The 23,502-nt window shown below is 41.9% G+C and overlaps 1 protein-coding gene across 4 annotated transcripts in view; it reads left to right on the plus strand.

Moving 5' to 3' along the window:
• SPATA6L (spermatogenesis associated 6 like) overlaps positions 1–23,502 on the plus strand; it is a 65,179-nt gene that overhangs the window by 20,808 nt on the left and 20,869 nt on the right. For 2 of the 4 annotated variants that reach the window (XM_056106883.1, XM_056106884.1), the window contains exons 5-7: positions 7,345–7,469; positions 18,423–18,500; positions 20,353–20,571. In XM_056106883.1, the coding sequence (XP_055962858.1) occupies positions 7,345–7,469; positions 18,423–18,500; positions 20,353–20,571 (422 nt within the window). The remainder of the gene's footprint in view (positions 1–7,344; positions 7,470–18,422; positions 18,501–20,352; positions 20,572–23,502) is intronic. The other 2 variants (XM_056106885.1, XM_056106886.1) reach the window with 2 other exon arrangements.

The raw sequence follows: 23,502 nt of genomic DNA on the forward strand, positions 1-23,502 counted from the left end.
TCTGCTGCGCGGGCGAGATACTCTCGGTAGCTTGCCGGGCTCTCCGAGAGGGGCGGAGGAATCGAACTCGGGTCGGCCATGTTGGCTGCGTGCAAGGCAAACGCCCTACCGCTGTGCTGCTGTCTTGCTGTGTATTTTTAAAATCCCAGATATGAGAGAGATCGTTCTGACTCTCTCCCTTTCCTTCTGACTGATTCCGCTCAGCATATCTTCTAGTTTCATCATTTTGTAACACAGCTTGATTTTAGTCTTCCTGAGTCCATTAATTCCATTGTGTGTATGAAACAATAACTTACTGATCTATTCATCTGCAATTAGGCATTTTGGTAGTTTCCATATTTTGGCTATTGTGCTAAGTGTGGTGGTGAACATAAGTGTGCATATGTCTTTTCAAATGAATGTTTTTGTGCTTTGAGGACAGATACCAAGAAGTGGAATCACTGTGTCGTATGTGAGCTCTATTCCTACTTTTTGGAGAGATGGAGATTAGATTTGCTCACGTTCACACAGGTGGTATTGGTGAAGCAAGGATTTGAACCCAGATCTGTCTGAACCTAGTAGAGTCTGAATTCTTAGTCACTGTACTCCAGGCTTCAGTAGAAAAGTTGTATTTTGTTGCTAGTGATGGGTGATGTAGTGGTTGCAAATCTTTTAATTTTCCAGCTGCCCTTCTGATATCCTGGATGGGAGAAGTCTGTTTTTGGCCAATAAAGTTGGGAAAGTCACACCCATGACAGGTTGCATTTTTAAAAATAGTTGTTACTTCCAGTTACTGTGTTTGGCATATTGAATATATTGCTTTGCCGTGCGGGCAAGATACTCTTGGTAGCTTGCCGGGCTCTCCAAGAGGGGCAGAGGAATCGAACTCAGGTTGGCCATGTTGGCTGCTTGCAAGGCAAACGCCCTACCCGCTGTGCTATGTATTCGATATGCCAAACACAGTAACAACAAAATCTCCAATGGAGACATTACTGGGCCTGCTCGAGCAAATCGATGAACAACGGGAGGGCCTTTACCTTTACCTTTACTTCCAGAGGTGCTTGCAGGGGATCCTGGGGGTCACTGCTGGTGATCCTTGGACTGCTGGTGAGGTCTCACTGTTTAGTGCTCAGCCAGGACCTGAGGTGCTCCTAGTAGTTGTTGGGGGTCATGAGATGTGGAAGATTAAACTCGGGAGCTCATACGTGCTAAGTGTGAGCTCAGCATTTGTGAAGAAGAATTGATGAATAAGGAGGCTTGGAGGAGAGTAGTAAATAAATTAGAAAATGGAGCTCAGGATCCCACCCTCCTCACCTCCCTCTTCAGCTTTGTTTTCATCATCATTTAGAATTACACATTTATTTATTTTTGGATTTTTGGCCATACCCAGAAGTGCTCAGGGATCACTCCTGGTGGGCTTGGGGGATCATCCCAGGTGCCAGGGATCAAACCCAGGTTAGCAACGTGCAAGGCAAGCACCCTACCCACTGTACTATCTCTCTGGTCCCCAGGGATTACACATTTGTCTGATTGTGCAACTTGTGTAGTAGTCTAATTGTGGTCTGTGCCTTCTAGGAGGACAGGCATTGTATCCATTCTATTCAATAGTGTTTATCCAGTGCATACAACCCCTGCAGGTACATCTTAATACATGTTTCTTAAATGTACTAACGAAAAAAGTTATTGAAAATGAATTCATGGCAAAAGTTGAAAAACATTTTCAAAAAAATTAAACCATTTTCTTTCTTTTCACAGTTGTGGAAACTAAGTCTTGAAGATAGTAACTAATGGTTATTTTTTAAAATTTTAATTAATTTATTTTGCTTTTTGGGTCACACCTGGCGATGCACAGGGATTCCTCCTGGCTCATGCACTCAGGAATCACTCCTGGCGGTGCTCGGGACCATATGGGATGCTGGGAATCGAACCCGGGTTGGCCGCGTGCGAGGCAAACGCCCTCCCCGCTGTGCTATCTCTCCAGCCCTGACTAATGGTTATTGAGTGTCAAATGTAGGAAGCCTCTGAGGTTCTCTCATTTTAATTTCCCTGCTTAACTGGGAAGTGTTGGCAGGTATCTATTTTGTAGCAGGTATCATTCCACAGGTCTGGGGGCAGATCCAGGATACTTTACCATGCCACTCTTTTCTGAATAACATTGAAATTCAGTATGGCGGGACAGGAGATGGGGTGTCTCTCCCCGAGATAAGTCCTCCCAGAGATAAGTGGCTGTGAAGACCTGAAAATTTAACATTCAGGCCCACAAATGTACTACTATTTGTATCTGGCCATGCTGGAGGCCACTGGGGCCACACCTGGTGGTCTTAGGGGCCATGGGCATTGCATTCAGGATCTCTACACACAAGGCGTGTGCTCCAGCCCTTTGAGCTATCAGCCTGAAATTCATTTTGAAGATGTCTGTCTTAGTGATATCTCATGAAAGAGGCTGACAGTGTAGCCCCTTTTCAAATGAGATTGTCTTGGCTCAGGCCCGGTACTGGTTAAACGACTTGAGCTTACATCTTTGTAGGGAAAACATGGACAGAAATTTGATAATGAGCAGAATAGACAAAGTCACTATTTTCATGGAGTAATCATGGAAGAAGATAAATAATTGCATCAATAAAAACATTTTGTGGTAACTTCTATTGAATATAAAATATGAGATATGATAGCAAGTGGCAGTATGCCCTTAGGTTGGGTACCTGATGAAATTACATTTTTAAAATTTATTTTTTATAGTAAGTTGTAATGCTTTCATTTTTATTTTTAAAAAATTTTTATTAGTGAAACACCATGAGGTACAGTTGTAGACTTAGAAATTTTTGTGCTTGGGTTTCAGTTACACAATGATTGAGTACCCATCCCTCCTCCAGTGCTCATTCCCCACCTCCAATGCTCCCAGCATCCTTCCCACCCTGAAATTACATTTAAACCAAGGACTTTTATTCCATAGGAATCTTAGATTTTATTATTATAATATCAGATGAAAAGACTATCGAAAGATTTTGAGAAGGCTAAAGACATAGTCCAATGCATTTATCACATCATCGTGTGTGGAGAACAGAAACACTGAGAGCTGGGAGTCCATGAGGAGAGTAATCCAGGGCAGAGTAGGGGCTCAGACCATGGGGTAGCTGTAAAAATGAAGCAATGAGTCCAGATTATACATTTTTAGAGTCTGTAGGACTTCCTAATTGATTGATAAAAGAAGTGAAAGAGTGGGATTAAGGATTCAGTCTAATTTTTCTCCCATAATTCATTTGTTTTTAAGACTATTGTACAATTTTTCTGTAATACTGCTTCATTTTCTGATCCAACGCACACTGCAAAAGTATACCTAACATGGTTTTAACATTATGCTATCAATTGTGGCTACAAAATTAAATTTACATATAGAAGAATAATATTTACAATTAAAACTAGTTTGAACTATTTTGTTTTTCATTTCATTGGAACCATGTTCATCGTTATTAGTTTACTTCTGTCATACCCATGAGAACTGTGTCTATTCTTGGCGAAACATACAGATGAAAACTAGTTATTTTTTTTTCCTTTTTTCTTTGTGGGTCACACCCGGTGATGCACAGGGGTTACTCCTGGCTCTGCACTCAGAAATTACTCCTGACGGTGCTCAGGGGACCATATGGGATCCGGGAATCGAGCCTGGGTTGGCCATGTGCAAGGCAAACGTCCTACTCCGCTATACTATCACTCCAGCCCCCTCCCCCCCAAATAGTAATGTTTTGACTGGAGCAATTGGTACCACTTTCTCTGATGGGAAACCAGGGAAAGTTTATTTATAAAAAAATCGAGTTTTAACTTGGATTTGCTATATGGATATCTTATAGGATACTTAAGGTAAAACTTGAAAGATGATTAGTATCTAAATATAAAGGGAAAGAAGACAGGATATTTTGGAAGGAAACACATATGTGGAGAAATACATTTTCCAGGGAAAAATGAGACTTCACCAGTTCATTGTGGCTGGAGTGTGTCTGAGAGGGGAAGCATGGAAAGAAATTATATGAAAAATACAGAAAGCTTTTATTTGAATTTTTTTTTTGGAGGGGGCACACTCCTGGCTCTGCACTCAGGAATCACTCCTGGTAGTGCTCTGGAGACCATATGGGATGCCGGGGATTGAACCCGGATTGGCTGTGTGCAAGGCTAGTGCTCCACCCACTGTACAATATTTCCAGCCCCATTATTTGCATTTTGATTCTTATTAAAATAACGCAAATAGTGCTTTTTGGCACTATTGTGGCAACATGACAATATTGACGAAGATACGACCAACTGGTTCAGCACCTCCATGATTGTGCGAGGAATACCAAGAGAGAGATAGCCACAAAAAGACGCCTGTCTTCAAAAACTCTCGAGCTCATTTGTCAACGTGGCTTGGTGCGAGCCTCAGGCAACCGCAAGCAAATGTCCTAGCTTGCAAAGCAGTGCAGAGAAGGAATGAAGACCTCAAAGAGAGAAGAGCAGCACTGTTCTTCCTGCACTAACACATGCCTCAGAGACCTGGGCCCTACGAAAACAGGATGAGAACGCTCTTTGGGTCCCCCAAAGAGGAATCGAAAGAGCTATGCTTGGAATATCATGCTTCACTCAAATGAGAGAAAGAATCTGGAGTTCTGACCTCCATCAATGGTCAAGAATCAGGGACGCTGTCTCGTTTGCCAAGGCATCAAAAATCAGATGGGCTGAACACGTAATGCGATTTGGAGATGACCGCTGGACTAGAGCCATTACCAACTGGATTCCATGGGATGTCAAAAGATTGCATGGCCGCCCACCTCCGAGATGATCAGACTTCTTCGTCAAGACCTTGAAAGATTGGTTTGAGGCTCTTTGTGTTCCTGGAGCTAGCAGATGCCACTGGGCTACACTAGCCCGTGACAGGGACGAAAGGGAGATATTACTGGCACCTGCTCTAGCAAATCGATGAGTAACGGGATGTCAAGTGATCAATTGATCAAAATAACCCAAATATAGTGGACTATGTAGAAATTAATTCATCATTTTGTTTGACATAAGGGCAATTATTTTTCTACAGCTATGTGTATTCTCAAGAGGCTACCAGGGCTACATCCTGTGGTGTCCAGGGACTATACAATATGTCAGGGATCAAATGTGGGGCCTTGCAAATACAAAGCATAACTTCACCCCTTGGAGCTATCATCACCCTGATCTTCCTCTATTATTTAAGTCTGAGTTTTTGAGTTATTCCATTTTGCTTTTACCAAACACTCATATTCGTACCTGTTTTTGCTAGCCCCCAAAATATGAAGAGGAATTTTGCTTTTGGGAATGACTGAGGGTCACCAAACCTGGTTGAAAAATGTGTTGGGTTCACATACTTGATTGTGGTCCTCACTGGGGTCACACACTTTGTTGTGATGCACTAGGAATTGCATAATTTTTTGTTGTGGCTCCTCAGTGGCATTGCTGCCAGCATGTGGGATGGTGCCAGTGATGAAATGCAGGCCCTCATGCCTACAAGGCAGGTACTGTACTTTGGCCCTGCCCCTGATCCACTTTAGTGTTTGTTGTCGATTCCATTGTAGTAACCGTGCTAGAGACAGTGGGTGCTGTGAGCAACTAGATTGGTATTCCCAAACTCCTCCTCTGAGTACTACCTTACTATGATACACCACATCATTCCTACTTTTACTGTATGTTAGTGTTGTTTTAGGTTTTATGCGTTATTTGGTATGATTTGGTAAATTTTTTTTTGGGGGGTGCCATTGGGAATGTAGAAAATACCTTCATATAAATGAATGGCAGTTAATTATTCCCTTTAGGCCACTGAATAGGGACACACAGCTTTCAGTTAGCAGAAGAAGCCTGTATTTAGATCTGACATGATTTTCAAAATGCCAAAACAAAACAGAGTAGAAATTTCCTTGGTTTACATAGTGCCAGCATTTCTGAAAATTCAGACCATTAAAAAATTGTGCAGTGAAGTCTTTTGTGTTTTCTAATCTGAACGAGGATTATAAAACAATTTCTTTCCTGAAAGAAAGACTGGTGAGCTGATAGCAAGTCATGTGGACTTCACTGAACATTACAGAACAGACCAGCACCTTTGGCTCTTACTTATAAAACGTCCGTAGAAATTTTGGAAGTATTCCTGGGCTTTGTACCAGCACTAGTGAGAAAAACAGCCCTGACTGTTCTCTGGGCCATCAGGATACCAACATTACTGCCTCACAGAACATGTGGAACTCCAGCCTACAACTTTTTGTGAACAGGGTATTTAGGCCTTGTTCCTATTTTGTTTGTTTTGGGGGAGTCTTACTAAGCATGCCCAAGTGGTCCACAATCCTCTCTCCACAATTCTCAGTCTAGTGCCAGGGTCCAAGGATGTGGTGCTCTTCAGTGTTGGGGGCCACTAGGACCACCTTGGCAGTGCTTTGTGCCTTATCTGAATGATGCTTGGAAGACCATGAGGTACCAGAAATTGAACCTTGTTTGGGCACATACAAGGCAGGCACCTTAATTTCTGTCTTCCTGGATCCTGTTTTAAGCTTTCTTTTTTCTTTTCTTTTCTTTTCTTTTCTTTTCTTTTCTTTTCCTTTCCTTTTCTTTCTTTCTTCTTTTTTTTTTGGCAGGGGGCACACTCGGCTGTGCTTAGGTCTCATACCTGGGGGTGGGGCGGTGCTCAGGAGACCACATATGGTCTCAGAATTGAACCCAATTTAGTCTCATGCAAGGTAAGAACCCTACCTTCTGTACTTTATCTCTGGCTCCCAGCTCTTGCCATGTTCCTGTTATCCGTAGGATTTTCCCCAAATTATGTCCTTCAAAGAAGTCTACGCAAGGAAAGAATGACTGAATGGAAAGCTAGATTTTCCCACTTATTCTGTCTTATGAAGCAGCTCTTTAGAAGTCTTTTTCTCTGTTATGATTATAGATAAAGTAAAGGTAAAGGCCCTCCCGTTGATCGTCGATTTGCTCGAGCGGGCCCAGTAACGTCTCCATTGGAGACTTTGTTGTTACTGTGTCTGGCATATCGAATACTCTCGGTAGCTTGCCGGGCTCTCCGAGGGGGCGGAGGAATCGAACTCGGGTCGGCCATGTTGGCCACGTGTAAGGCGAACGCCCTACCCGCTGGGCTATCGCTCCAGCCCTGCTATCGCTCCAGCCCGATTATAGAAGTCTTAAAAATCTTATTCAGGAAACAAAAAGGAGTAGAAGACATCTGCCTCCTGAAGAACAGGTACTCCAGTCAAAATGCCAGTTTTTCTTCGAGTTCCATTTCTGTTGTCACTTATCTATGCCTTGATTAAACTCAGGGCTGTAGGTACATCATTTTTAGAGTGTCCAACTATTTACGCCTTTTTCCCCCTTTCTCCCTAGCATGGGAAGAACTGGCCTACTATGAAGAAAACACCCGGGATTTTCTTTTTCCAGAACCCAAGTTGACTTCTTCATCCTCTGGGTTGCAAAGAGAAGTACTCATGAGGACAGCTATAGGGTTCCCAGTAAGTGCTTGGTGCCCAGTTGGACTCTTGCAGAGAGAAATTCTTGGGTCCTAAATGTTATAATGCAACATGTTAGAGATCATAAAGCTGGAGCAATAGCACAGCGGGTAGGGCATTTGCCTTGCATGCAGCTGACCTGGGTTCGATTCCTCTGTCCCTCTTGGAGAGCCTGGCAAGCTACTGAGAGTATCCTGCCCGCATGGCAGAGCCTGGCAAGCTCCCCGTGGCATATTCAATATTCCAAAAACAGTAACAACAAGTCTCACAATGGAGATGTTACTGGTGTCTGCTCGAGCAAATCGATGAACAATGGGAGGACAGTGCTACAGTACTACAGTGCTAACCATTATAATGCCATGCAGTTTGTTCTTGGACAGATCTTTTCATTTTGGTTAGTGCCACTGTTCTGCTTAGCAGGCTTTTTAGATGCCTCCTTCAAACACCAGTGATGACTGATTTCCACTATTTATCTGAGAGGTGGGAGTTTTCTTCAGTCTGTATATTGTCATGTCGTCATAAAGGCTGCCTTTTCTCACCTACTGTAGATTATACAACTTGATCTTGGTTTATTTAATTATAGCTATTATTCTAGTAAAGACAACAGTGAAATTGAGTAGTCATAGATAATGTTCTCTGCCACTTTCATTGGGCTTTCAGTTTTTCAGACATAATATCTTCACCTCTGCTACGCACCCCCAGTACTACTTAGTTTAGCCAGAGTAAATATTATGGTCTCCACTTCCTGGCGGGGGAAACTAACAGATTCACAGATGATATTATTGAAGGATATTACAAGGCATGACAGTTGTTCAGTTGATGATCTATTTTGTGGGTGGTATCTCAACATTCACTTAATCACTTAACTTCCCGTTAGTCGTCGATTTGCTCGAGCGGGCGCCAGTAACGTCTCCATTTGTCCCTGTCGCGTGCTAGTGTAGCCCAATGGCATCTCTTCGCTCCGGGAACATGAAGGGCCTCAAACCGATCGTTCATGATCTTGACGAAGAAGTCTGACCATCTGGTAGGTGGGCGGCCACGCGGTCTTTTGACATCCCGTGGAATCCAATCAGTAACAGCTCTAGTCCAACGGTCGTCTTTAAATCTCATTACGTGACCAGCCCATCTGATTTTCGACACCTTGGCAAATGAGACAGCGTCCCTGATCCTTGATCGTCGACGGATGTCAGAACTCTGGATTCGTTCTCTCATTTGAGTGAAACGTGATATTCCAAGCATAGCTCTTTCTATTCTTCTTTGGGAGACCTGAATAGCGTTCTCATCTTGTTTGCGTAGGGCCCAGGTCTCTGAGGCATATGTTAATGCAGGAAGAACAGTGGAATCAAAGAGATGTGCCCGGAGCCGGAGGTTCTTCGTCCTCTTAGCTATTTCTTCGACGTTCTTGAAGGCGTTCCAAGCCGCTCTCTTCCTCCTGCGCAGCTCGGGTGCCAGGTCATTTGTCATGTTGACCTCTCGACCTAGGTACACATAGCTGTTGCATTCGGAGATGGTCGTTCCATTGAGAGCGAATGGGGCGTCAGGAACAAGGCTATTTCTCATAAACATTGTCTTCGTAAGATTCAGCTGTAGTCCTACCTTTCCACACTCACGGTCAAAGTCGGCCAGCATTTGTGCCGCTTGGCTGATGTTTGGTGTTATTAAAACAATGTCATCAGCAAAGCGGAGGTGGTGTAATTGCCAACCATCTATCTTCACTCCCATTCCTTCCCATTCCAGTCGTCGCATGACGTTCTCGAGGGTGGCACTGAAGAGTTTCGGTGAAATGGTATCACCCTGCCGCACCCCTCTCTTGACATCAACGATCACTTCTTTGTAGAATGGTGAGATCCTGGTAGTGAATCCGCAATAGAGCTCATGGAGGATCCTGATGTATTGGGCTTGAATGCCCTGATTGGCTAGGGCTTCAATGACCGCTTCCGTCTCAACAGAATCAAAGGCCTTCTTTAAATCAATGAACGTTAAGCAGAGCGGCATCTTGAACTCCCGAGAAACCTCAATGAGCTTGGTTATCGTGTGGATATGGTCGATGGTGCTGAATCCTTTGCGGAACCCTGCTTGCTCACATGGTTGTCCTTCATCTAATGTTCTGCCAATCCTATTCAGGATGACTCGAGTGAACAACTTGTAGATGACAGACAATAGGCAGATGGGGCGATAGTTGCCAATGTCATGGATGTCTCCCTTCTTGAACAGTAGTACGGTCCTGCTGGTTTTCCATTGGGACGGAACCTTGCATTCAGACAGGTAGCGAGTGAAGAACCGAGCCAGTGTATTGATGAGTACTGACGGCAGGTTCTTCAGGTGTTCAGGTCTGACCTTGTCTGGGCTGGGTGCTGTTTGTTTCTTTACCAACGAAATGGCGTGTCGGATTTCGGAGGGGAGAACATTGGGAACGATATACCCATCCTGTGGAATTTGGTATGTTGGCAAGTGGACATGGCTATCGAAGAGATTTGAGTAGAAGTCATGGATAATCTTCTCCATTGCCGTTCTGGAGGATGTGATGGATCCATCAGGACGTCGGAGGGCAGTCATCTTGCTCTTATAGTTGGCGAAGGACAGGCGGGCCTTACGAATACTTTTCCCGGCTTCTGCCGCATCTACCAGTACTTCTGCTCTTCTCTCTTTGAGGTCTTCCTTGATCGCATCTCTGCACTGCTTTGCGAGCTCGGACGTTAGCTTGCGGTTGCCTGAGGCATGCACCAAACCACGCTGGCAAATTAGCTCAAGAGTTTTCGAAGATAGGCGACTTTTTGTGGCTATCTCTCTCTTGGCGTTCCTCGCACATTCATGGAGGTGCTGAACCAGTCGATCGTATTCCTCGTCAATGTTGTCAACAATGGCATCTTCCCATGTTGCCGCAATAGTACCAAAGAGTTCCCAGTTGGTGGTCATTCTGGGAGTTCTCTTTTTGAACTTTGCAGCCCTTTCTCCCCGCTCTGTGAAGTAGAATTTTGCACGAAGGAGACGGTGGTCCGATCCCGTTCGAAATTTTGGGACAACAGCGACATCAGTCAGGCAAAACCGTCGATTGAATATGATGTGGTCTATTTCGTTGTGGAATCGTCCACCGGGAGACTCCCATGTCCATCGTTTAGATTCTGCCTTCTGGAACTGTGAGTTACCATGGATGGTCTTGGTCGACATGATGAACTCTGACAGTCTCTCACCCTGTTCGTTCCATTCTAGGCCATGGGTCCCGATGTGAAGTTCTTCAGCTGATCTTCTCGGTCCTATCTTGGCATTAAAATCACCCACAATGATCTTGTAGAAGGTGTGGTCTTCTTTATAGAACTTCTCTAGCTCCATGTAGAACTTCTCGATTTCTCTTTCATCATAATGAGATGTTGGTGCGTAGACAACGAAGATAGAAACTGCAGGCAGTGAGCCACATCTATTCAAATGTAAACGTCCGATTCGGGTTGTTAGGCATTCGAATGAATCAATGCTCTTGGCCAAGTTTGTGTTGACAAGGACACCGACGCCTCCAACACCTCTTTTATCGCATGTTCCGAGGAACAATTCTTCTCCAGTGTCGAAAACGGCATGGTGAGATTAGTGCCTTCTTGTCTCGGTCAGACCAATGATGTCGTACTTGATCATTCGCGCTTGTACCATCAGGTCCTCGATGGATGCATCTGATGCTAGCGTACGTGCATTGAAAGTACAGACGATCATTTTTGTCTTCCTTCGTTGTGGCAGCCTAGGTCGGCCTTGAGATTTTGTCGTCCTCTCCTTTCTCATCCTTCTCAGTGCTGCCATGTCGGTGAAGCCTTCAGGGTCAGGTGAATGAGACCAGTTGTAGTTACTGGTTTTGGCATATCGAATACACAGCGGATAGCTTGCCAGGCTCTTCCGTGCGGGCGGAATACTCTCGGTAGCTTGCCAGTCTTTCCGAGAGGGATAGAGGCTTTTGGGGTGACCTCTAATCACCCTTGTAGGTGTTACCATATTTGAACCCTATCAAATATGGTACGACAATTCCAGAAGATGGGTATTTAGTGGGTATCTCAACATTAATCTTAACATTTTATGATGATTTCACTTCTTCTGAGGGGAGGATATTGGGTTACTGTAACCTGGCATTACTTAGGGGCTCTTACTGGCTCTGGGCTCTTGAGTGACCCCTGGGAAGTGCTCAGGAGACTGTATTTGGTACCATGATTGCAGTGGGGTCAGCAGCATACAAGGCTGCTTATTTTATACTATCTTACTGTCTTACTTATTTTATACTATCTCTCTGGCCATGTGATGATTTCCAATTCACAGTGACTCTAACAGTTTTTCTGTTTATTCATTCTGTTAACTTCTATTTTATTTATTTATAAATGGAGATGATGCATAAGTGTATGAAGCTGTGTAGATCATGGGTTTTAGGTTTGTAATCTCACCTTGCCAAATGCATATAGCATACCACGCACACCATTGACGCCAGCCATCAGCCATCAGCCAGCTGCATGCAAGGTAAACCCCTGACCCACTGTACTATCAGTCAGGTTCCGATAACTTCTATTTAAATATTCTTTTATGAAAAGTATAATTAGAGTTCAACCTTTTTTTTAAATTGAATCACTGTGAGAACAGTCACAAAGCCTTTCAGTTCAAGTCTCGATCGGTCATACAATGATCAAACATCTGTCCCTTCACCAGTGCACATTTTCCATCACCAAGAATCCCCAGTATACCCCCCCCCCCCAACCACCCCCTGCCTGTGTGGCAAATTTCCACTTTACTCTCTCTCTCTTTCTCTCTATGTTGATCACTTTCAATATTATGACAAAAGACCCAACATTGTTATTTGGAATTTTCCCCAACATTCAGACCTGCCACAAAGACATCATTAGAAAATTTGTTTTCTGTTGCTGATTATGAAGACCATATGATGTCATGTGACCACAATAGCGGCCACATGAATTTGGATTTCTGATATTTTAGTAATAAATCTAGAGGGGGGCTGGAGAGATAGCTCAGCGGGTAGGGCGTTTGCCTTGCATGTGGCCGACCTGGGTTCGATTCCCAGCATCCCATATGGTCCCCTGAGCACCGCCAGGAGTAATTCCTGAGTGCAGAGCCTGGAGTAACCCCTGTGCATCGCCAGGTGTGACCCAAAAAGCAAAAATAAAATAAAATAAACCTAGAGGGATTACTGCCAGAAGCCCCTGGGTTCCAAGATTGGCATGTGTGCCTCTGGGTTCATGGTTGGTCAGAAGCCGGAGGAGGCATTTGAGGATGGCAACCCGGAGCATTATCATGGCGGGGAGCAGGGCCGATTCCACCCCCCATCCCATGAAGCCCCACATGCCTCGTCAATGCAGTCTCATACCTGGCTGTTCATTAGACTCAAGAGATGCAGGCCACCATGCTGGCGCCTCAAGGGGGGACAGGCGGAAGGGCAGACACCCTTCCCCTCCCAGGGCGGCATAGCACCATAGTTAAATGCAAAAGAGTTCGACTTTTTTTACTGTCCCTCATGATTAGTTTATTATTATTATATAATAAAATACAGTTTCTACACTTCACTGAGAGCTCATGCCGAATATATAATGTGTGGTGTAGAATTCCTATTAGTATATTTATAATGACACACAGCAATGTCTCAAACAGCAAATGTAGATTTGAAACTTTTTTAATCAGAATTGCCAGCGGCATAACTTTAAGACCTCCACCATCCTTAAGGGTTTGGTGGGTATCACGTATACCATTTTTTTCCCTCTCAGAGGTATTCCTCTTATATATATCACGTATATTCATGGTATTTGATAAGATGTTTGCAGTTGAGTTCTAAGAATATCATTCTACAGAAGCTAAAAAGGAATAAAAACTAAGAATTGGGTGGTGGTTTGGGGGGTTGTTATGCTCTTATTTACCTCAATGAAATAAAATTTAAAGAAAAAATTGTGGGGTTACTTTTGGTTTGCCTGAGCTTACTATTACAGAAGTGTCATCTATAAACACTGGCTGGTCTCCAGCTAAGTATGAAGGCAAGGCAAAAATAGCCTTTTTAATCTTGTACAATTGTTGTCTCTGTTTAACTTTATAGTTAAAAGTAGGAAGAGGAACCCATAGGAATTTGTGTTTATGTTTATTCATAAGTGCAAACAATTATAAAACATGACTTAAAATGAAGGAATATCCTCATATACTAGAAGTAAAGTAGTGATTCCTATATTGAATTTAATCAAACTACTTTAAGCAGTTTGTAAAGAATTCTTTTAAATGTTCCTTAAAGCAAAATAAAACCTGGGACTGGAGAGATATTACAGCAGTTACAGAGCTTGCCTTGCATGCAGCCAACCTAGCCCAAACACTGCCAGGAGTGACTTTCAGTGCAGGCCAGAAGTAAGCCCTGAGCACTAAGATTTATGGGCTTCTCAACTGCCTGGATGTGTCCTCCCATTGTTCATGGATTTGCTCGAGCAGGCCCAGTAACGTCTCCATTGTGAGACTTCTTGTTACTGTGTTTGGCATATTGAATACTCTCGGTAGCTTGTCAGGCTCTCCGAGGGGGCGGAGGAATCGAACCCGGCTTGGCTGGGCTGGCTGCACGCAAGGCAAATGCCCTACCACTGTGCTATAACTCCAGCCCGCCTGGATGTGTACAGTCAAATAATCTTGTGGGGGGAGGGGACACTTAATCTAGAGGTTCAAAGGCATGACCTCCACTAACTCACTTCCTGGTATCAAGATTGCCCACAAGAAGAGAGCTTAGGGAGACAGTCAACAAAACGATCCGTGGAATCACAAAGTTTAACATGTGTGACAACCTCTGGTCCTCATGGTCTTGAACCACAGATGTATGCAACCTTCTCTGTTTGCTGTAGGGAGGCAGTATTGATGCTTGATTGAAAGCATAAGAAGATAGAGTTCACATTTTAGAAACGTCCTGGTGTACATGCTAAATACTGCATATATCATACCATATTTAACCTTATACTAAACCTACACAGGAAAGTACTATTATCAGTCCCATATTACAGGTGATTCTAAGGCCGTGTTTCTCAACCTTTTGCTGACTGGCTCCCTTCCAACCTTGTTTCCTTTCTTTTTTTGGGTTGGGGTGGGAGCACACCCAGCAGTGCTAAGGGGTTGCTCCTGGCTCTGCTCTCAGGAATTACTCCCGGAAGTGCTGGAGAAATCATATTGGATCAAACCTGGGTTGGCCACAGTGTTCTACCCACCGTACTATATCTTTGGCCCTCCAACCTTGTTTCCTTTCTGTAATTGTCTTATGCTTAGTCTTATGCTGTGCCCCTTTCAACTTATGCTGTAGCCCCTCATTTACCTTATTTTCACTTGTGTTCCTTTGAAATATCCTGGGAACCCACAGGAAGGCCATCTGACCCCTGATTAAGAAACACTGCTCTAAGGTACATAGGAATTGCATAATTTACCAAAGTGACAGTTATTGAATGACAAAACGGGGATTGACTCCAAGCCATCTGAGTTAGCACTTAACAGTGATACATGCAGCTTCTGAGCAGGTCTTCAAGCCTGATCCACATAGCTAGAGAGTACATAGAGTCCCTACCAGGAAACATCCATAGACTCTAACAAATTCTTGTCAGACTTGTATAACCTCCCTCTAGTTCTGGTAATTATTTGCACAATTATTTACTGCTATTGAGAATGCATATTCATTGTCATAGGAAACTGATTTAGCATAATAGACCTGAAATTTACTTTGGACAACCTGGCAGGTTACCAAATGTTACCTGCACACATGGCAGAGTCTGGCAAACTCCCCGTGGCGTACCCAATATGCCAAATACCAGTAACAATGATGGGTCTCATTCTCCTAACGCTGAAAGAGCCTTGAATGTGGCACTTTTTAAAATCTCAGGGCTAGGACGAAGGAGACGTTACTGGGGCCTGCTCGAGGCAATTGACGAACAACAGGATGATCGTGATCGTGATTGTGATCGTGAGATCTGAAATTTATCAACATTTTTTGGCCCATATCTGTTTAGCAATGGAATGATGGTGAATGACAATGGTTCAGATGAATTTCTTTTTCTTTTTCTTTTTATTGATGAAACACCATGAGGTGCAGTTATAGACTTACGAAGTTTTGTGCTTGGGTTTCAGTTATACAATGATCATCCCTTCACCAGTGCCCATTTTCCACCACCACGGGTCCCAGAATCCCTCCCACCCCCTATCCCCCCATCTAACCCTGCCTCTGTTGGCAGGGCATTCCCTTTTGTTCTCTCTCAGATGAATTTCATAGAAAGATTTTTTTTGTAGAATCATTGCACTAAAGAAAAACTTCACTGAATTTTAAAAAGAATACTTTCCGCTTATTTTATAAGGTTAGTTTCCCCCCTAACAAGGGAAGAGTATATTGTTCCCAGGAGAAAGGTTTTGACCTTAGTAAGAAAAGGAGAGGGAAAATATTTCAATATATCAAGTGAAATAAAAGAAAACTAATAAATTGAATTAATTTAAAAATTAGATACTTGGATCCCCCCAACACCCTTTATTTGGTGCTCCCTTCTCTATCTGAACTGCCCTTTCCCCTAAAATGCCCGGCTGGCCTCTAAGCTATGGAGTAATCCTCCTGGTGCTGATCTCAGCTATTCTTGGGTATTAATCTCATACTTTGTTACTTTATATCCCCCAGATGAACGCAATCTTTCTATGTCTGTCCCTCTTTCTGACTCATTTCACTTAGCATGATACTTTCCATGTAGTACCACTTGTATGTGAATTTCATGACTTCATCTTTTCTAACAGCTACGTAGTACTCCACTTTGTAGATGCCCCAATATTTTAAAGTAGCAAACCACACTGACACTGGAGCTGAAAAGCCTGGATTCAGTTACTAGTTCAGTCATGACTAGCTGGACAAGTTACTTAAATTTTGTGTCTCAGTGTTCTGTTATAATAGTGATGCTTTTTAGACCTACCTCATGGGGTTGATGTGAGGATTAGATGAGTTATACCAAGCACAGTATACCAAGCACAGTATGTACATATTATTTAAATATTTTATATTTTTTATATGTTTCAAGTCGGCACAGTGGGGTATTGGGAAAAGTTTTCAATTAGCAACAATTGAGCCCTGGATAAACCTCATTGGCTATGATACTGCCACTGTTTACTCAGGTATAATTAACAAAAGAAAATTGTATACATAAAAGATTTACAACTTGATGTTTTGTTAAATTTATACATTGTAAAATAACACAGTCCAGCTCACTAGCAATTGGTCACCTAACACTGTTCCTAATTATCATTTCCCTTTTTATTTGATTCAAATAACTTAACTGCAGAAGCAATAATAACATTTGTTTTTGCCAGACTTCAGGCAATCCAATTCTTACAGACACATATTTGTTATAAACACAGTAGAAATAAAAATTCACAACTTTAAGTCCTAGAAGATTTTTGTTTGTTTGGGGGCCACACTCGGCAGTGATTAGTGTTTACTCTTGGCAGTGTGCTCAGAGATCACTCCTGGTGGCCTGGGTTGACCCTAGGAAGTACCAGGAATCAAACCCAGGTGAGCTGTGTGCAAAACAAATGCCCTACCTGAAGTACTATGGCTCCGGCCCAAGTCCTAGATTCGACTTTCACAGGTTTACAGAAAGAAGACAGGGCAGAACGAAGAGTTTTCCTACAAGCTTTTATCCTGTAGCACTGTCCTCCCGTTGATCATCAATTTGCTCCAGCGGGCACCAGTAACGGCTCCATTGTGAGACTTGTTGTTACTGTTTTTGGCATATCAAATACCCCATGGGGAGCTTGCCAGGCTCTGCCATGCGGGCAGGATACTCTCGGTAGCTTGCCAGGCTCCCTGAGAGGGACTGAAGAATCGAACCCGGGACGGCTGTGTGCAAGGCGGACGTCCTACCTGCTGTGCTATGGCTCCAGTTCCCTTTATCCTTGACAGGGAAGGATTTAAAAGCAGAGACAAAAGAGCTTAAGCAGAACTTTAGGATAAGGAATGTGGCTTAAATATATTGCAAATTGTCGGCCCCTGGTTTGAGTCTCAGGCCATGTCTCCCTCTCCTGTTGCATCCCTGCTGTGGTCCTATTGGGCCTCAGTACCATTGGTGTACCCCGCAGTAATAAATGTTTTTTTTTTTAAAGAATTGTCAACAATATTAAGACAACACCAAAAAAAAATTAGTTTCATTATTGTTTTTTCCCTTCCCCTCACTGCCGGATATTTGGTCTTCAGGCTTCATCTTGCCGAACTGAAATTTTGTATTCTTCGATTCACATCTCTCTGTTTTCTAGATTCTCCAGCTCCTGGCAATCACTATTCTGCTTTCCAGGTAGAACTCAGAGCCTCATGCAGACAAGGCATATAAACACAGGAGAAATAAAAGAAACTTGCTCTCCACCGAGCCCCATCCCTTCCGCACCCCACATTATACTTTCTGTTTCTGGGAGTCTCACTATTTTAGATATAAACATTTCAGTGAGATGATGCAATGTTTGTCTTTTTGTGACTCATTTTGGGCCTTCTGGATAATCACATACACAGGATTTTTATATTTTAAAAGAATGAATACTATTCAATTCCATTGAATATTTGTTATATATACTTTTTCGTATAATGTGGTGGATGATACCAACCAGAGAAAGAGCAATTAGGTTGTTTTATTTTTTTTATTAAAAATTTTTTTAATAGTGAGACATCATGAGGTACAGTTGCAGACTTACACATTTTTGTGCTTGGGTTTCAATTATACAATGATCAAATACCCATCCCTCCATCAGTGCCAATTTCCCACCACCACAGATCCCAGGTTTTTAAAAAAATTTTTTTTTTATGTAGGAGTACTGCTATTTATTCAGCCACTGACTAGGCTGATTGAATTTTGCATGAACTCCACCCAATTAGGTTCTTGATTAAAGTTAGCATGAAATCTACAAAGAGTCAATTTCTAGTCATTTTATTTCCTCTTATGCTCTTTTGTTTTTCAGGGTATTGCTCCCAAATTAGAATTTTGTACAAGGACAGCCATCAGAGGATGTATGTTTTTGGACAGAAACAGATTTTTTGTAAGTATAACAAAAAAAAAAATCCAGTGATAAAAGGATCAACTTATTTCCACAAAATTAAACAATTTTATCTAAAACTTGTTTTATGAAGTGTTTTTAATGTTGTTGTTTGTTTGTGTCACATCCCACGGTTCTCAGGGCTGACTCCTAGCTCTGTACTCAGGTAGCACTCCTGGCAGGTTTGGGGGGCCATGTGGCATACCTGGAGATCAAAATTGGGCTCGGCCTTGTACAAGGCAAACACCCCATCCACTGTCCTATCTTGGGGCTGCTTCCCCAAGTTCAGATACAACTGGGTAAATAGAAACCTAGAGATTTAACACTTGCTTGGAATCTCTATCCAAACTAGTGGCTCAGTTGATCACCATGGTGTGCGTTTGTCTGTCACGGTAGAGTTGGTGGAGTAGCATGAGCAAGAAGTTAGTATCACAGGTTCAACCTGTAATAAACATGTTAGCTTCTTCTTCCCTGGCTTTTGCTCTTAACTTTATGGACACGTGTTTGCTTCTTCCTTTGCTGAGGCTGAAACTCAAGACTTGTATTTGGGGGGAGAGGGGGTGGGCACGACCGGCTCAGTGGCCCTGGCTGGTCTCTGGGGACCTACTGGAGTGCCAGGGATAGAACTCAGGTTGTCAGAGTGCAAGGAAAGTGCCCTACCTGCTCTATTATATTTATAGCCCCTTGGCGTTGTATTTGTGGGCAGTTTTTTGGTTTGTTTGGTTGGGGGCCACACCTGGCATCCATTAGCATTACCTTGATTTTACACTCTTGTTCAGTCCTGATTTTACCTTTGCCCTGATTGTTTTGTTTTACTGATTGTCCATAATTTTGTAATTTCTCTAGATTATGGAGAACAAATGGGTGTAATTTGTAAATTTTCTTTAAATACATTGCTTGCTGTTCTAAATCTTACCTGGGGTTCTAGAAAATATTTTGGAAATGAGGGCTATAATAAGTAGATACTAGATGAGAAGGATCACCAATCTGTGCAAATATGCCAACCCTAACATTAGTATTATTAATAATACGGTAATTTGCCTAAAAGAGAAATATTGCATGATATCACTTATAATAGTAAAGTTATTTGTTTTAAGGGCATTGACTGCTTTTTAATATATTATTATTTACCCACTATTTTCTAATTGGTTTGATATCTGAGTATGATTATTTTATAGTTGTATCTTTTTCTCTCATTTCACTATTTTAATCTAAAAATAAGTTTTTATTACTTTCCTTTTTTAAATTCAGTTACCATGAGATACAGTTAAAAATTGTCCAGATACGGTTTCATTCATACAATGTTCCAACTTGTAAACTTTTATCAGTGTTACCTTTCCTTTAAAAAAAAATAATGGTACCAGGGATCAAACCCATGACTTCAGACATGCACCACATGTCTACCACTAAACCACATCCTGACTTGTTTTATTCTTATGAAAAAACTTACCTCTTTTTAAAAAATTAGAAAATACAAATAAATAGAAACAGATAAAATAAGAATGAAAATCATTTTATCTAGATATGAAAATGATTGAATTTTTAGTATACATCTTTTACACATACATTGTTTTAAAAGATTTGGAATATTCTACGCAATATTATTTTGTACTCCTTTCCAACTTTCTCCTAATACAAATAAATCTACTTTTAACTGAAATTGTACCAGCAAGTCATAATAATATTGGTATTAAGATGAACTGAAGAAAAATTAGAGAAATTTCCTCCCTTAAATTTAAATTTTGTATAAATTTATATTCTATCTACTGTAGTTAATTATTCATCTAGCTATATTTTGATCAAATTTCCTTCTTAAATTTTTAAATTAAAATTATTGTTTTTTTATTGATTCCAGGAGCAAAGATATAAATCACAAAAACCTTTGTGTACATCATATGGACCAAAATCTCCCTTAAATAAAAAAAAGACAAAGCGGAATAGTAATCTTGACACACTGCCGGACTATATGCAATCTCGGACACCCTCTCCATATTCTACCAGGCGTTTCTTCCAGGACCGGCCACCTCATTTCAGAGACCCAAAAGAAAGCAAACCTCCGTTTGTAGTTAGACACGTGAGCCTAAAGTTATTTTTAGGGTTCTTGGAACGGTGCGGGTGTGATATTGGGTGGATGGACCATAAAGCAAATGAGTAATAATAAATAGGGAATTTATACAGAGTGTTAGCTCATTAAATTGGGTTCATTTTTCTAGAATCATTGTTAGGAAATGCGTATAAAAATATCATATGTAGAAGGTTTTATCAGTAAATATCAGTCATTCCTCTGTTTAATTTTTGAAAGTTTTTAATAAAGGATAATGTCTACATACGATATCACACCACAGTTGGGAAGAATCAGTGAACTGAAAGGTAAAATATGCACAACACGGCTGGCAGATGCACTCCTGATTTGAAACGAACATTTCACCAATTTCTTAGGTTTTCTTTCTTTTTTTCTTTTTCTTTTTGCTTTTTTGGACTATATGGGATGCTGGGAATCGAACCCTGGTCGGCCTCGTGCAAGGCAGACACCCTACTAAGTGTGCTATCACCCCAGCCCTGCTTGGATTTTCCTAATGAGGCTGTTGCTCAGTGATCAAACATTAAAGCAGGGTAAAACATTTATCTGTAGAAAGAAGTAACGGTACGCCATAGTCAGTCTTTAAGCTATCGTAGATCAGCTCTCTGCAAGGAAAGGGTGAATAAAAGTATTTGGCAAAAATATGGCATCCAGAATGGAGAGATTCCAAAAAGTCCGAGCTCATGATTTGCCCGAGTGTGTCCTCAGTTTAATCCCTGACATGGTACGCTTCCCTGAACACCATCAAGAGTGGATCCTCTGCACAGAGTTGGGGTTAGTTGCCTGAACATCTCTGGGTGTGACACCAAAGCAAAAGTAAAAACAGCAATGACAACAGAATGACAAACAGTCTTTAATCATGACTTCACAAAAAGTTGATTTGAATTTTTTGAACACTGATTTATTCCACTTAATATAAATTTAATATAATTTAAATTTATTCCATTTAATAGAAATTTATTCAATTTAATATAAATTTAATGTAAAATTTTAATATAAATTAAAAATAATATGATCATATAAAATCATATAAAATTTAATATGATATAATCATATAAAAATTTTAATATAATTTAAAGTTATTTATTTATTTATTGCTTTTTGGGTCACACCTGGTGATGCTCAGGGATTGCTCCTGGCTCTGCACTCAGGAATTATCCCTGGCGGTGCTCAGGGGACCATATGGGATGCTGGGAATCGAACCTGGGTTGGCCGCGTGCAAGGTAAACGCCCTACCCACTGTACTATTGCTCCAGCCTCAATATGATTTAAATTTAAAATATGATCTATGCCATTATGGGAGGGCTGGAGTGATAGCACAGTGGGTAGGGCGTTTGCCTTGCATGCAGCCGACCCAGGTTCGATTCCTCCGCCCCTCTCAGAGAGCCCGGCAAGCTACCAAGAGTATCTCGCCCACACGGCAAAACCTGGTAAGCTACCCGTGATATATTCGATATGCCCAAAACAGTAACAACAAGTCTCACAGTTTGTTGTGAGACATTACTGGTGCCCACATTGGGCAAATCGATGAACAACGGGAGGACAATGCTACAGTGCTACAGTGCCATTATGGGATAAATAACCTAAAACACTGGTCAATTTCTTAGAGAATAAAATTTGTTTAGTGTTCTGTTTAAAAGCCTTCTACTTTTGTTTTGGGGCCACACCCAGAGATACTCGGGCCACTCTCAGTGGTGCTCTGAGGAACGTGCGGTGCTAAGGATAAGGCCTAGACTTTCTGCAGGCAAAACACGCACCAGTCCATTAAACTGTCTCGCTGGCCTGATATTTTACTTTTAACATATTATTATAGCACCTTCACTTTGTGTCAAGCTTTTCTATTTATTTTCATCTCTATCTCTAAACTTCTAATTTAGACATACCTTCTTTCTTTTCTATTTTTTTTGTTTTTGTTTTTGACTTGTTGGTGCTCAGCGATCCATGCTCTTAGGGATCACTCCTCATGGTTTTGGGGGACCATATGGGGTGCCAGGGATTGAACCCAGGTTGGCCGCAGGTAAAGCTAGTGCCCTCCCTGCTGTACTATTTGTTACTCCAGAGTATCCTACCTCTGCACTGTTACTCCGGCCCCAATTCAGATTTTCTTGATGATATCTGATGTTTCTTTAAATAGGAGCAATAAAATTTAGAGGATCTGGTGTTATGATAATTATACATTCCAGTAAATGTCCTTCCTTCCTTCCTTCCTTCCTTCCTTCCTTCCTTCCTTCCTTCCTTCCTTCCTTTTCTCCCTTCCTTCCTTCCTTCCTTCCTTCCTTCCTTCCTTCCTTCCTTCCTTCCTTCCTTCCTTTCTTTCTCTTTTCTTCTTTTTTTGGAGTGGGGGGCAGCACACCTGTCTCTGTGCTCCGGGGCCACACCTGGCTTGCTTGAGGGACTATGTTCAGTGCTGGGATTCAAACCACTGTTGCGGCTGCAGCCACGTGCAGAACAAATACCTTTACCTCTAAACTATCAAAGTACTTTTAAAGTGAAATTTAGATATTCTGGAAGAATCCCTATTTTAAATAGTACCAAATATTTGCAGATCAATTGTCCAATTTTCTTTAGGAAAAATATGTTCACCTAAAATAAAGTAATAGTCATTATTCTTCTCCCTGCCTGTCCCACAACCCTCCCCACAATCCTCCTACACCTTGCCCTTCCCCCAGGAATAAGACTCCCAGACTGCAAGGTATTTTGGAGGGCTGAGTTATCACCTTGTACTAATTCCTTGTCTTCAAGGAAGACACTGTCTGGCACTTCACGTACATTTGCAAATGTGAAAACTTGTACCTTTTAAAAAGACTGAAATAAACCTCACTTTTTTGTGGGGCACACCCAGAGATAGGTTACTCTTTGCTCTGCGTTCAAGAATACTCCTGGCAGCTCTTGGGGGACCATAAAGGGTTACCAAGATCAAATCCT

This window comes from Sorex fumeus, unplaced genomic scaffold (assembly GCF_029834395.1).
Source record: "Sorex fumeus unplaced genomic scaffold, SorFum_2.1 ptg000149l, whole genome shotgun sequence".
Taxonomy (NCBI): Eukaryota; Metazoa; Chordata; class Mammalia; order Eulipotyphla; family Soricidae; genus Sorex; species Sorex fumeus.